This window comes from Ambystoma mexicanum, chromosome 7p (genome assembly GCF_040938575.1).
Source record: "Ambystoma mexicanum isolate Mex_15411 chromosome 7p, UKY_AmexF1_1, whole genome shotgun sequence".
Taxonomy (NCBI): Eukaryota; Metazoa; Chordata; class Amphibia; order Caudata; family Ambystomatidae; genus Ambystoma; species Ambystoma mexicanum.
Genome location: NC_090939.1, coordinates 861636801 through 861653032, shown reverse-complemented (window position 1 = coordinate 861653032; position 16232 = coordinate 861636801). Strand labels below are relative to the sequence as shown.

Here is a 16232-nt window from a genome sequence, read left to right as displayed (position 1 = left end):
TGTGTCAATATTTGCCATCATTAAATAATTTCCTATATTTTATTCACCGTAATCTAGGATTGGTCCTTTCTGAATTTTTCCAACATTGCGCCAAAGAAAGTCTAGCTTCTTTAGTAAGTGAGAGATCAGAAAAGTTGAGTGGCCCTGACAGACGTAAATTCCTTCTTCAGTGTCTCCTGGGACTAATGGATTTAGGGCTATCTGGTTGCCACAAATCACTTTCAATTTATCTAAGATTGCTTTCCAGAATAAGGAGTTTACATGCAGGATCACCACATGTATGCCATTGAGCCCGCTTCCTCACACTGCTTTTACCTGAGGGGCCAATATGAGGGGATGAGTCTATTGAGAAATCTGCCTTTCCATGCTCTGATAGGCACAGTCAGATATATATATTTCAAAAAAGGTAGCAAGTGCTCCTCTCCAGAAAGAACATGGCATGATAACCTGTTCTGAGATGAGAGTTTGCAGCACGCGCTTTTTGCTCACTGTACCTTTCACAGATGGGAAATATCCATTTGCATATCAGTCTTTCTCCCGCCCACATGGGCAGTCCAGCACCAAAATGCTATGGCAATTACTCTCTGAACAGGAGTACCACCAGCAACCCCATACACGTGTTTCAGCCTTGTTGGGCCTCATCAGTGAGGTGAAGCTGAGCCTCTCTGAGCACAGTGAGCAGGTATATATATATATATATATATATATATATATATATATTTGTTCTGTGCAGTTCGAAATGGGTGAAAGATCTCAGAGTGGATGTTAGTGTTGAGTATCCATGATCCCCTCTCTTTTCTTTTTTACTGGAGAATAAGGGGACTACGTTATGGTTCAGTGCAGTACCAGTACTCTTCTTAGAACCAATCAATAATAGGTCAAGATTGAAGAGACTTGGAAAAATTCTCCACGTACATTTACAGATGATTGTTACCTATTCTCAGTCAGGTGTAATCATGCAAGCCAGAAATCTGCATTGCCTTCTTAGTTTAAGATACTCGTTGTCTACTCGTATGCCTTTTTTCACCCCATTTAGTGGAACATCGGTCAGACAACCAACCAGTGGTTAAATGATGGTATGATTCAGATTGTACAATTGCATAAAGTAAATTCTTGTGGTGAGTTAAAGAACCCCTATCCATACCCCAAGATTTGCGGTAGGCCCAGAGGCAGTGCGGGGAAGACTGATCATGGAGGAGCCTCGTACCCAGTGAGACTCTGAGGGTTGCCAAGAAACCAATCTGTGCAGCAGACCAGTAGGTCAGCAGGGGAGGGCGAGAGAGAAAGCAGAGGAGAAACAGAAGGTCTTGAGCTGCTTCCAGAACTTTAGGTGATCCGGCTCAAGTTTGAGAGGGGCAGGGAGGCCATTCTAGAGAGAAGCACCTGCAGAGGAGAGAGACCTACTCCCCATTTTCTACCTGGAGAAGCGTCTGACCCTTAGAGAGTTAGAGGTAGCTGAGTGAAGGGCCCAAGAAGGAAGGTATTTTGGAAGAGACAGTTGGTTTTAGTGCAGGCCCCAGCCTCAGAAAGCCTTGTGGATGATGCATGGGGTCTTGAACTTGATCCTTGCAGCCACCGGGAGCCAGTGGAGAGATTTCAGAGCTGGAGAGATATGGTCCCTGGGCTTGAGGCCAAGGATAAGTCTTGCAGTCCTGTTCTGGATTAGTTGCAGAGGGCGGAACGTAGAGGAAGGCATATTGAGAAAGAGGTTGTTGCAGTAGTCCAGCCTAGAGAGAACCAGGACTCTGGAGAAAGGGAGCTTCTGGTGGAAAGTGAAAAAGGAAGAATACCTCTGAGGAGGTGCAGCTGATAGTGGGCCTTTTTAGCAAGGTCCGTGATGTGAGGAGAGAAGGAGAGAGGTTATAGTAATTTCAAAATCCTAGTAAATGAAGCATTCAAAAGTTTGACATTGATAATATTTTGTCCCACATATCGGACACTTTGCATGCTCTCAAATACCTTGAGATAAAGATATCTGTGTAGCGTGAGCAATATATTAATCAGATTCAATCATGCTGTTCTAAATATCTGAATGTAAATGTTTGCCTGTGTACCTTACCACTTGCAGTGCAGCAAAGTATTGTCCATCCCGGGGGAGGTGTGGGAAGGTGTTTGTTGTGGGAGGAGTTATGGGTGGATAGTTGGGCGGGAAGGGGCCTGTAGGGTGTGGGGCAAAGCTGTTTCATTGTATGATTTTGTACCTTATAACTAAGTAGTATTTTCTGTGAACTAAACAACCTGCATAGTTCAGGATGCTGTTCCAATGGAGATGAGGTCTCTGGGCCCTATGTACACCAGACTACCCACCTGCTTGCAAGTACATAAAGAAGTCAGCGTTACAACCAGAGAAGTCTTAGAGTTCCTGAAAAGGACAACTGCAACTTCAGGATCACGATGCAGATCCTTTAATGTTTAAAACAATAGAGATGTGGCTGGAGCACCATATACAAACATTGTGAAACATTCTTTCAGAGTAATACACCTAGCGCAGGTGTCTGCAACCTGCAGCTCTCCAGATGTTTTGGACTCCGACTTCTATGACCCCTAAAATAAATTATAATGGCTAAGGCTGATAGGAGTTGTAGACCAAAACTTCTGGAGAGATAAAGGTTGCTGATCCCAGCCCTAGTGGCATGTCATTATCAGGTAACATCATAATGACTAGTTCATGAGTTTGTCCCTCCACCTCCTCAAATGTCTCTTCCCTCAAAGCCTCTTCCCTCTACCATTGCCCAACTCCTTGGCTATCTTTAAGGGCCATGGGGGTGATTTCCCACAGCAGCAACAAGGGGCTAAATAGTTTTGGCCCTCAGGGTGTAACAAAGGCTCTGCTTCCTGTGCAGTTGAAACTGACCATTAGATAATATCATATGAGAAGTGTAAAGCACAGGTGAAGCCCCAATGATATTTCACATCCTCGCACAAAGTGTGACTTCACAAAGATCTCTGCCCTTAGCAATCATAGTCGGAGACTGGTCCTGAAAGACTTTGATTTGAGCGCCCCTGACTAAAATGTTAGTGGACTTCTAAGCTGCCGCCATGATGTCGCATTAGACGAGTACTCTAGTGAGAACATCTCAAAGAAAGTATTTTTGTTTGATACAGAGCAGAGTAAACTGTGTCCTGTCCAGTTCAATATCTGCCGCGTCAGGCAGTTGGAGAAAATAATCACAGTTCTTGAATGAACAGTTTCAGATCAACATCTTGCAAATTGTGTGGGGCATGCCAGACATGAATGCTATGGCCTCCTGATCTTTTCTACCCGTCTTGTTTCATTCGAAGTGATGTGTATTGAGTCTCACATTTCTCTACTCTATTTGAGAGCATTGATCATTCTTATCACTGGTCGTGCATAGAATTTTCCACCTTCTCAATAATTATTTTTTGCCTGTAAAAGGTTTTTTAGACAAGAAGATATTGTTTACCCCAGCTCTGTTATGCTACTCTGAATTTCATTCAGCATAAGAAATGGGGCATCCATCTCTGCACTAGAGGAAGGGTTCACATGGACCTGCGCCACTATAGTGTACTTCGCCACTGGCTTTTTGGGCTTCTCTGGGGTGGATAATGAGCATTAAAATGTTCCCTCATTTCCAAGTTCTTTGCGATTAGCCTTGTATGGTTATTTGCTCACTGAGATTGGTGGTCTTCCCAGCAAGGTATGAGGCGAGTGTGTGGTATAAGGGTCCAAACGGGAGACAGCCTCTGCTACACAGCCCGAGTCCTGCTCTGGACAATTCACCTGTATGTCTCCGAAGAGTTAAGGCTTTCAGCATCTGAAGTAACCAGTGTGTAGGTATCACAAGGCAGAAAGCATCAAATCCAAATCACTCATTTATAACAGTATGTTGCATGCGCCTGTTATCTTGGCCAATCTGGTCCTTGGAGAGCATTCTCAGCGATGCTGAGCTAGCGGAGTAATGAATGAAAAGTGACCATGGATCCACAGTTCTTCCTCTTAGGGTGAAGCCTGCTCACACTGCACCAGGCACATTTAAATGAGGCCCTGTGCTCTAGTGCCTGCAGCATCCAGGCCAACTAAACATGTCCTCACCACATGGGGAGCAGAGTCCATCCAGCATGGCCCCTGCTCTGGTAGCTGAGCAAACGAGATGGTGCTCCTCCAGAGGCCTGTGTTCTCCTCCTTGGACCACCTCCATGGGCCTGGAGGAAAACATTACATTGGGGATGGGAGACACTATTCAGATCCGATCACTTGATGGTGAGGGAGGTAGGAACTGGGAAAGCCAGGAGTGCACCGCAGCACTTTCAGTAATCCTCCAGCCCCAGCTGCAGCACCCTCACATTAGCATGTTTACCTGTGACAGTTTTGAGGGAAACCAAAGGTGATAGACAATTGAAATATGCAACAGTTGGTAAACTGTCGATGTGTGTTTGTTAATGGAACTAAAGGTTAGATTAGAAAGACCTGAACGAGTCAGCAAATTCATTAAATTATTACCATAATAGACCAAGGAAATGCTACCTGAAACAGGTCAAGAAATCAACAGAAAATATGATAGTACTAGCATTTTAGAATCATGATATACATAATTGACATCTAAAACAAAGCAAAGTTAACAAAACATTAATAATCCATATTACTGACATTTGCAGTGTTATCATCATTCTCTGGAAAATACTGGAACAGCCCCTTTAGGCATAAAGGAAATACTTTGTTGGATCATTAAGAATTTGGTGATCTTTTGGACCAGCATATTGGTGCCAACATACCCTTTTTATAGAAAAATAAGTTCAAGTTGGAAATAATAGCAAAAATGTGTAATTGGTTGTGAAGTGCAAAACAATGAATTGCTTAATAATTTCAGCTACGTCCTCCTGAATAAAGATCCATTTCTCGTTTACAATGTGGGCATAGTTCACTTCAATGGGTAACAATATTTGATTGCTAAACAGATTAACCAGTTCCGTAGCCCTATACCTTGTTATATTTTTCAGTAGTTTGAACATATTTCACAAGAATTTAAGTGCCTGGAAAATAGCACTGAACTTGGGCAAAGCTGTGGCGTGAAACACAACTAATTTGTAGCTGATATACATTTTTCCTGAAATATTTGTAGTTGTTGAGCTACATTATGGCTGTACAACATTGTCTAATCAAAGACTATAATTGATAGAGCCGGCCCCAGGTACTGCTTCATCGTGGGCTTGATTTGTCCCGTCATTGTCCTAGCAAACACGACTGTGAACTTAATGGCAAGGAAGAAAGGAAGCACAGGGGTTCGGCTAAAGCAACCAAAAGACTATTATAACTAGATCTATGTTAACGTCTCAAATTCTTGGATCCAAAGTTTTGAAACCTCAAATTCACAATATTAATTTTTGCAATTTTTATTTAATTATTTGGCTGTTTCCCTTTGGGTTTTTCACAATTCTTTTCATAAAGACCTCATCAGTCATCATCGCATGTGTACATATAGTTCCTGCCCTTTCCCGGTCTGCAGAATTTCTGTCTGTCCAACTTGCACATAATCTAGGACCCACATTTCTACATGTACAATGCTCTATACCACCATTTTATGAGAATTGAAGGACACCTGTTGTTTTAGGCAATTTGTATTACATTTTGATTTAATTTTCCTTTTACTGTTTATGTAATCTGTAACATTACTTTGCTTTTCTCTTTGTTGTAGACTCAGCTTCGAATAGACTCTTTCTTTAGAATGGAGCAGCATGAGAAACAAGCAATAAAGAGTCAGAGACTACGCAGGGCAGTCATATGTATGCAGAGGAAAGAAAGGGAAGGAGAAATTCCTGCACTAGAGGAAGCCATTCCAGTCATAGATGAAAAATTCAAATCACCTGAAAAGAAAAAGGGCAAGAGGACTGTGCAGGACACCACTACTAGACCAAACTGCGAAACAGAAAAAAGGAAGAAAGCCTCCAATTCCCAAATGCAAAATCTTCATGGACAAGAAGGAGGCTTTTTTGATGTCAGCCGCACTCCAGAAAATGAGAGTGGATCTAGCAGTGCGGATCCCGCTGATGAAGCTACAAATGTGTGCAGAGGGAAACAACTTCTGGGGACTCGAAAGACGATTAATGTGTGTAAGAAAACAGCAATACAAGACAAGTGGAAGAGTGGTGAGGACAGAAACATCAGCAGTTCAAGTGGTGAAGATGAACCTGAAGTAAAAACTGTCATGGTTACTGCCAGGTCTGTTTTTGAAAATAAAGCGGGGAAGTCAAAAAGTGTAAGAGGAAGAAAAAAGAAGAACTGACAGTGCTTAGTAGAAATGTCTTGCTACTAACAATGTGTGGACCTTTCGCTGGTTTTACATCTGCCCTCTCTTCAATTACCTCTAGCTAAATCTTGAGGATCAGGTAATTCAGTAAATGTGACACATTCTTCATCAACCAAGCTATGGATACAAGAATGTTATGGGTCCCCAGTACAGAACAAAAGAAGCACAATATGAAATTTGTAAGCTAGTTTTGGGTGTTCATCAAGTTCGATGGCTAGTACTTTTCTAATAATTTATATACTGTACATAGTGTGAATAAAATATTTCAGTGAATACTGGGCATTTTCTGATTTCTTTTTTTAATGTAATAGATGCATATTTAAGTCCTTTAAATTCTGGGGGCTAACATTATGTAATTGGCTCTGTAACAACCACAAAATTCGATGCTTTTTTTTTTCGATGCTTTTTTTCTCTGGTATGGCATTCAATGCTATTGCATTCGATGCAATAGTGCGCAGGCACTTCCTGCAGCATCAGCACTGTGTACTCCGTGTCAACAGAGGGTCACATGGGGGAATACAGCGCCAGAGGCTTCATGAAGTCATGGCAGTGGCCCACGCTACGGCTGCTATGTGCTACTATAAGTAGCAGATCCTACCACTCCTCAGTGCCTCTTAACGCCCATAGTTGGTTCTCTGACCCGCACTCTCTCTTGTCAGTGCCTTTCATCCTGTCCCTCTCCTTGTTCTTGCTGGGGCTCTGGCTGGCTCCCTGCTTCCTGTATTACTATGTTGTTGCCTACTTCACTTTTTGCTTCCTCCCGCCTCGTTCTGTCTTGCTTGGTATGTCCTCCTCCCAGTACTTACCTGATTCCTATCCTGTTTTAGGTGATACAAAACATCTTAAATACTTTTGTTTGCTCCAGTGTCTTTTTCTAACACCCAATATCTGTTTCAAGCACTTTGTTTACTTAATTATTCTAGTTGCTTTAATGTAAGGGTACATATAGCATAGAAGAAAGATTTTCCCATCATATTTTAAAAACATGTTGACCCACATACCTTTAGCAGTGTATTTCTATATTCTATTCTATTTATTTTCTATTTATTTAAACTTGTAGAATGCTCAAACCCTAAAGCATGTGAGTGCTGACAAAGAAAGGAGTGAAGGGAAGGGACGTTACTTAGAAGTCCGATCAATATTAGAGCAATTGCTGCAAAAGAAATCTGCCAATGGCAGGTTGAAGCTTACGTGAAGGTGGGGAGATATTCCAAATATTTGCCCCTTTTTACTGCAAAAGATCTGCAACCAGCAGAATTGAGTCTATATCTAGGAGGGTCCAAGCGCATGAGTGCAGAGATTCGGAGTGGGAGCGGTTAGAGGCACACACAAAGGCAGTCTCTTGGATATGTAGGCGGGAGCTCTATCATACAAGCTTTTATGAACAATGGTGGTAATTTTAAAGTTGATCCTTGTGGGAACTGGAAGCCAGTGTAGCTGTCTCAGAGCTGGGGTAATGTGAGAACAAAAAGGATGGTTCAGAGCAATTCTGGCAGTGTTATTCAGGAGCATATGGAGGTTTTTATCTAGGCTCAAGAGCTGGCCCTCCCTGATATACATGAGGGCAGTCTCGGTGCATGTGAGGGTTGGAAGCTCGCTTGTCGGAAACCAAGTAGCTAATGGGATTCATCCAAGTCTTCTAATTGCAAAAAGGCAATTTGGACTGTTGGCTATGGGCCAATAGGTAATCACCTGATTTGGATCTGAAGTGGATTTTTTTCAGAATGGTAACCATGAGAGCTTTAAATCAGGGAGAGGAAAAAGAAAAAGTTAACGAGGCTTGTCAGAAAGGTAAGTGTTAAGACGGATTTCTGAACTCTTGACCTGGTGGGCCAGCCTAGTTTCTTGGAACAGGGCAACCTCTGGACAAGCCAGACCAATCAAGATAGCTATGGTCTGCGGTCAAGACTAAGTCTCAGGAGGGCTGAGGGTGACTGAAGGACCTCAATGAGCACACAGAGCAAGGACACTTACAAGTTACTCCCAGACAGGTGTATATATCCAAAATATAAGCACATTTATTACAAGGCCTTTGTAACTCAACACACAGTAAAAGATTCACAGCAATACTATCAAACCAACACAACACAATCAATACAAGATATATACAAGACCATTGGGGTCTAAAGGGTTAAAGGCACGAAATATGTTCACAACCTAGAGGGCAGGAAAATAGGTAGTGCAGATAGTCTTTAGTCCCGTTCAACATCAAACACACACCTAACTAAGAGGCAGTCCAAACCCTAAGAAGAGAGGAGCCTTATGCTCAATAGTACATGCAGTGCAGGCGCACACAGTTGTTCCAGGCAAAACGGGGTCTCTTCAGGGGTCTCTAGCAGCTCAGGAAGGTGGGTGAGGCGATGAAGAATAGATTCCCACTATTCGAGGAGGGCCTCCACTTGAAGGCAAAGGTGATTCCAAGGTTCGGGAATAGTTTGCTAGTTCGCACTAACAGTGGAAAAGAGAGGGACCCCCAGGGGCCACTCGTGTATAAAAATGGATGGAGGTGCTAGGGGCCACTGTTAGGGATACTCACCGGCCCCAGGTGCACTCCGGACCAAACTTCACCAGTCGAGTCCACCGGCTGCAGGTTCAAATGCGACAAAAAGGACATCTCTGCGGCTTTCAGTTCTGGCGATACAGTGAAGATTCCCAAATGGGACAGTGGCGATTACTCCGCTCCTGATGGATGGATCAGGCCAGTTTCACTGCAGCAGGCTTCAGGGGCAAGAGGGTCACAAATGCAGCGCACCTGCAAAGATCGTTGCCATGGCTGGGCAAAACGGTAACCGCGTTTACTCCAGACCTGGTGCACTCGTCTCACTTCAGACCTGGGAAGGCCAAGTGTATGAAATTCGCTGTGAGGGTGGCGTGGACACAGAGCTAGCAGTATACCAAGTTTCGAGGGCCTCCTCTAAACGGCGATGGAGACAGAGCAAAGGTCCTGCGTAAGCTGGTCCGCCCACTGGTTGGCCCAGGGACACTTCCGAGAAGGCTTACTTGCAGGTTTTGTTGAAGGTGCCGAGAATAGTTGGTCCCAGTATTCTGATGGGTCGAAGTTTCTTTGCAGACCTTCTAGGACGACCAGATGCAGAAGGGTCCCACGGGACGAGAGCGGGCTCAGGGTGCCAAACCTTCCAGCGGTTCACGAGCGGTTCCTTGACTCAGCTTCTTAGTTTCAGGATACTTGTATCCTAGCCTTCGTTCAGTGAGAACTCCAGATATTGACATGGTATGGGTGTTTTCAGCCTCCTCTTATCCAAAGATCCCTTCGGGTCAAAACGGAGAGGACCCAATGGGAGATCTGCTCACAAATACACACTCCATACATGGACCAATCATGGACCATGGTGGTCACAGGCATTCACCGCACTCCAGACTCTCTGGCACCCAGGATGTGTATTGGGGACAGACACCCCAGCCCACATCCTGGAGGCACACACACAAGGCATGCACAAGCCCGCGAAAGCTTGGCATTTCACGGGAAACTGCATGTCCAAATAAGGACTGACCCGGGTCAACTCGGCCTGGGGAAGGCAAAGGGACAAGATGGCCAAAGGACAGGACAAAGAACCTCGTGGCATGGCCATTTTTGAGCCAGGCCACCTATTCGTGCCAAATGCAGTTTAAATGGCAGGAAAGGGTTAAAATGATATGAAAAGATAAGCTGCCACCAGCCCTGTCCATGAATCATCTGCACATCTCCCAAAAAGTCCTACGAGAGTATCTAGGGTCTTTGGAAATTACTATGAGACCCAGGTGCACTGTACTGTAAGGTACATTGTGCACTTGTTACATGTTGCAGAAAAGTTGCAACATTGGAAAAGGACTAAGAGAAACCAAGTCTCCCAGCACTGACTGTCTTAAGGGCATGTCAGTTTCCCCATAAAAAGTGAGCGAAAACCTATAGGAGTGCAGCAGAAGTCTGTGCTCCCCTGGCAAAGTCAGACTAAGGTGTTTAAACAGCAGCAAAAAGTTTGGGGGTGTAAAACTGGAGGAAAAAATGCATATAAAATTAAATCTTTCCTAACACTAAGAAACAGTTCCAAGGATTCCTGCATCATAACACCAAAGGGGTTGCCAGGGCAGGAAGAAGGTGCATTCCCAGGATTATTGTTCTGTTATGGTTGTTCATGGATCACTGTTACGCACCGCCACCGCCCTCTCTTACCTCACTTAGGCTGGCGCCTATACCTGCGGTCATGTCGCCAGGCACTTCCTTGGGCCTGTGGACTCCGGATGCCACAGCTGACATCACGAGTGCATCAGGCACGGGCACTTCCTGCAGCGTCAGCACGTTGTACTGATGTTGTGGTGTTACGCCGTGTCAACAGAGGGTCACATGGGGGAACACAGCGCCGGAGGCTTCATGGAATCATGGCAATGGCCCACGCTACAGTTGCTATGTGCTACTATAAGTAGGAGATACTACCGCTCCTCAGTGCGTCTTAATGGTCCATAGTTGGTTCCCTGACCCACACTCTTTCTTGTATGTGCCTTTCATCCTGTCCCTCTCCTTGTTCCCGCTGGGGCTCTGACTGGATCCCTGCTTCCTGTATTACCATGTATTTCCCTACTTCACTTTTTGCTTCCTCACGCCTCCTATGTCTTGCTTGGTATGTCCTCCTCATCCCAGTACTTACCCGATTCCTATCCTGCTTCACCCATGCCTCAGTCCTTTTCAGTCGCTGTCTCTATCATCTGACACCCTTAATTTGGCTTCCTTTGGGTGCTGCTGTTCCATCCACCTCCCGACCCAGTGTTTCACTGAGTCCACGCCACGTAAATACCGGGAGGTGAGCCTGTGGTGTGGGGGAACCAGTCCCTACCTCGGAACAACCTGGGCGCACAGCATCCAGCACCGTAGATAAGAGTGCATGGACATTGCGCTCCCGCAACCAGGCACCCGGAAACAACTTCCCAGTGTTCAGGTACTTGACAGATTAAGACACCAATCAACCAACCCGGACATGGACGCCTTGCAGGAACTCTGACATGAGATGCAGGCATTACGCCTAGAGGATGCAACCCTCTAACAGGAGAACGTCACGTTGAGAGAGGCTTTGTCTCAGCCACAGCCAATAAACACACAGTGGCTCAGACATCTGCCATAAAGTTCAATGGGGATCCAGGAAAACTCTCAGAATTTGGAAACCTCTGTAAAATAAAATTCCTGTTTTGTCCAGCCCATTTTGCACAGGACAAAGCAAAAAATGGGTATAGTCTGAGTAACCTAGTCGGTAGAGCATTGGCTTGGGCTGCACCATATGTCTCTACGAATAGCCCAATATTGAACGGCTTTCAGGAATTCAAGAAGGTTTTTCTGGAAACATTCCAATCGCCAAATCTCGTATCCGATGCCCAGAACCAATTGGTGGACATCAAACAGGGCTCCCAAGACTTGATGCTGTATATAAGTCGTCTCCGACAAATTGGCAGCAGATGCCCAGTAGCCTGACGTTACTCAGTGGACACTGTGTAAATGTTGGTTGCAGGAAGAATACAAGGACAAACTCATCCATTTCAGTGAACCCGCAGACGCCCATGCCTTAATCGACTTTGTGATCTACGTTGACCATTGTTTATCGGAAAGGAAGGGTGAGAGGAAACGTTCTGTCCAAAACCATCCAGTTTCCAGACCAACTCCACAGTGTCCAGTCATCCCTACTGAATCCCTGGGAGAACCTATCCAACTAGGAGTCATTTGTGGTCCTTAAACTGAGGCGGAGAAATGACCACAACGGTCCAACCCGTTTATGTCTGTATTGTGGAGGGTCAGGCTATTTTCTGTGTTCTTGTCCAGTATGACCTGCTTCTCCCAAGACGTCAGAAAACTAGTAGGCTTGCTGTCTGAAAGGAAGAAAACAGCGATCCCACCCTCACCACCATCTCTTCCCAGTACTAACCAAGGTCCTATGCTTGCTACTCGTCTCCTGGTATTGGAAGTACACCTATTTAACCATAAAACACAACAAGATATCCCTACCATGGGGTTACTAGATTCAGGAGCCTCAGGAAACTATATCGATCAAGTCTTTGCTGCCCTACACAGAATTCCTTTGGTGAAAAAGTCCACCCCATCCACGGTAGCACGTATTGATGGGTCTCTGATATCTTCTGGTCCCATTTCCCATCTTTCTGTGCCAGCTAGATTAACCATAAACCAACACAGCAAACAAATGGCTTTTGATGTTCTTTAGGTGCCGTTGTATTCCTTGGTGCTGGGACTTTCATGGCTTACTTTCCACAACCCCTTCGTTTGATTTTTTGGTTCTACGATGTGCACTACACATTGTTGTTCACACCCTCCCAAGACAGTTTCCATGCTGATGGAACCTACCAATTCAGCCTCTTAAGTCTGTTCAGTCAAAGGAGTGCCACCCGAGAACACGTTTATTGAAAGGTGTTTTCAGAACCATAAGAGATTCCTCTTCCTCCACATAGTCTGTTTGATTGTGAAATCCCTGTTCTTCTTGACAAGTCTATACCATATGGTCAGATTTATATTCTTTCCCCCCAAGGAATGCCTGGAACTACAAATATACCTGAAATATTGTCTCCAGAAATAAAAAGGAAGGCACTTTAAGGCCCTGTGTGGACTACTGGGTGCGGAATAACATACCCGCAAAGACTGATATCCCTAGCACCTTATACAAGACATCCTGGAGTCCTTCAAGGATGCAAATATCTTTACCAAATTTGATCTATGGCGGCATATCATCTCATCCTGATAAAAGAAGGGGGCAAGTGGAAAACCACATTCAAGGCCTTGCAGGGGCATTACAAGTACCGGGTCATGTACTTTGGGCTCTGTAATACCCCATCTGTTTTCCAAAGATTTATGGATTTTGTGTTTGCAGAGCTCATTGGATTATGTATGTGGGTATATGATGATGAGATACTTGTCTTTTCTGCTACCTCTGAAGAACAACCTGCAACATGTGTCCCAGGTTCTACAACATCTGGAAACTAATGACGTATACGCTAAACCAACTAAGTGTGCCTTTCACCAATGGAACATTGATTTCTTAGGTCATTCAATCAGTGACAATGGGATCCAAATGGACACCACTAAGATTGAAACCATCAAGAAATGGCAAAACCTACCTGATCGGAAAGCCACTCAAAGATTTCTGGGCTTTGCGATCTATTACCTCTATTTCATCGCCAACTTTGCTCAGATATGACTAAATATAACATGATTATTGCAAGGCAATCGGCCCTTCCACTGCGACCAAACTTCCAAAGATGGTTTTCAGACCCGGAAAAAAAGGGATCTATGTGATAACTGCATCCCACATAATTCCGACGGACGAAAAGGACAATATTATTTGTTTAAACCCCCCCCTTACACCACATATATATGCGGGGGGAGACACCCTGCAGCCCCCCCATATTACTATTATACCATATACCCCCCACATATATATGTGGTGTAAGGGGGTCTAAAAAAAAGAAAGTTGGCATTTCAGCCGTCGGAATTATGAGGGTGACATTTTGGGCCATTACCGAAAAAAGCCTTTAACGGCACCCATTCTCCGGCATCCTGATGACACTACTCCTTTTATCATTGACTATGATGCTTCCGACAGAGCCATAGGGGCGGGTTTACTACAAAACTGATCCAGAAACAACAGTGGAACAGCTGGTCGCCTACTATTGCTGCAAATTAACACATAGTGAAGTTAACTACGCAGTGATTGAGAAGGAACTATTGGCTATCAAAGAAGCATTTGAGCAATGGCGACATCATATACAAGGAGCAGATCTGGTGATGGTTCGGACTGACCACTTCAACTTGCAGCATCTGCAACCTTTGCAGTGTCAGAATAGTCGTTATGCCCGGTGGGCCTTTTTCTTCGCCCAATATGACTTTCTTAATACGCACATTGCTGGCTCTTCCAATGTATGAGCAGATGCTGTATCCAGATGACTAATTCCTGAAACCATACCTGACCGATAGCTTACAACTTTGCTTCCAGCCAAACACTTTGTAGGATCAGTACAATCATATCTGGACAAGATACGTAGGACTAGGTCTACTGACCCCATGACAACCAGTCTTTCCAGGCTTCAGGAATTCACTATGAAGGATGATCTAATATTCTTTTGTAATAGGTTGTATCTACCAACCCCTGAATAACACCAAGTGATGCGCCAGATCCTACATGATGCACACCTAACCAGGCATAGGGGCATCAAAGCCACCCATATAAATATGATCAATATAATCTTGATATTTAAGTACAGAATTAGATCATGGATAGATGCATCATGAGCCACGGCAGAGCAGACATTAATTACGGAGCAATGCAAAGTAATTCAATGTTATGTTATTTTAAAAACAAATACAAAAAGGAGAAAAAAGGGTCATAAATAATTTGTTAAACTTAGCCTGAATTTGTTTGAGGAAATACAGACTAAAATTATAGAATCAAATTAGTAATGAATTCTCTTTGTTTCCAAGCTAGACGTAAATGGGTCAGGCGTGTCCAAGCCACAAGGGGAGAATCAACAGACAGCAAATATAATAACGCAGGTCTACATTGGCTAAAGTGCAGATCACAAAATAAAAGAATTATTGTTTTACATCTAATTGATTGAAATGCTGGAGAAGAAAATAAGAAATTAATCCAGTCTTCTCAAGGAGTACTGCAAAATGGGCAGTTAGGATCAGTACTTGGAGTTTGCCCAGCCTGCAGTTATTGCGCTTAAGGGAATTAAATTTAACTTGGCGCTTGTGGTTAGTATCCTTGCATTTTGTGTTTGGTCCAGATCAGACATTTCTGTATTCCAACATCACATGTGAGCGGTTAGAAGATTTCATAATTTCGTTAGATTCTCTTTCGCTGATGATTTGTTCTAGCAGGCTGGATTTAATACGAGCTCCATATGCCTTATTACAGCTCTTTGGCTAGAAAGAAAATGAATAATGATTCACTTTCCTGAACAGAGATTTTATGCATAAAAGCCAAGGCATACTTAGCATGTTGTGTTCTGAGGAGAAAATGTGATTTAAAATTCCACGAGTTAGTAATGCTTTGCTATTCTGCCGCACTCTTAACCATAGGTTTTATGGGTTCGATAAATAGCTCATCCTTAAGAAATGATAATCCCAATTCATTAGCTGTTGCAAATGTTGGTGCAGAAGTCTGGAACATCGCAATTTGTTTTGTTGCACAGATTCCGGATCCGTATCTTGCAACTGGTTTTACTTTAGCGAGATATATTCTCGGCAAACAAATCCACTGGACGGGCCTTACATTGATTTTCGAATATAAATATTCCCCCTATTACCTGAGAAATTCTCATAGATTGTTTTTTAAAATGTTGGCCTCCCTCAAATTCTGAAGTGAATTGAACTTCTAGATATTCATAGGCTGTAGTAACTTTCATTATCTCACTGCCAACATAGACGTTTGGTGCCTTGCTAGCCCTACTGCCCTGTGAATAAACAATGACTGCAGGTTTGGATACATTAATACTAAGGTCTATGTTATTGATAAATTCCCAATACTTGTTTATGAGGCGTTGAAGGGAAGTCGGGGTTCTCGCAATCCACATTGTATCATCTGCATAAGTGAGTACCAGCACCCTTGGATGTCCAAAATGTGGAACATCATGCTCACAAGTAATGCCCAATAGAGGATGTGAATTTATAATGAGAAGAGTAACTGTGTGAGTACACAACCCTGTTTTATACCAGACATCACTGAGAACTAAGGAGAACAATGGCCTGTGGGGCCTGAGCACACACATGCATTAGTGTCCAGGTGGATCAGTTGAAGTACTTTGATCAAGGAGAGTGGGAATCTTAGGTTTTGTGGGCCAGCACATAGTTTATATCTGCTAATCTTGTTTCAAATGTGGTACGTAAGTCCATAAAGGCAAGATCTATTTTTTCCTTACACACATGAACTGAATTAGAAATTATTAGATAAAAGTAAATTGAATGTAGGCGGCATG

At 43.7% G+C, this 16232-nt stretch overlaps 1 protein-coding gene across 1 annotated transcript in view; it reads left to right on the top strand.

Moving 5' to 3' along the window:
- ERCC5 (ERCC excision repair 5, endonuclease) overlaps positions 1-6539 on the top strand; it is a 361049-nt gene extending 354510 nt beyond the window's left edge. Inside the window, exon 16 of the mRNA XM_069637054.1 lies at positions 5655-6539. Within this exon, the coding sequence (XP_069493155.1) occupies positions 5655-6242 (588 nt within the window). The 3' untranslated portion in view covers positions 6243-6539. The remainder of the gene's footprint in view (positions 1-5654) is intronic.
- The last annotated feature ends 9693 nt before the right edge of the window (positions 6540-16232 follow it).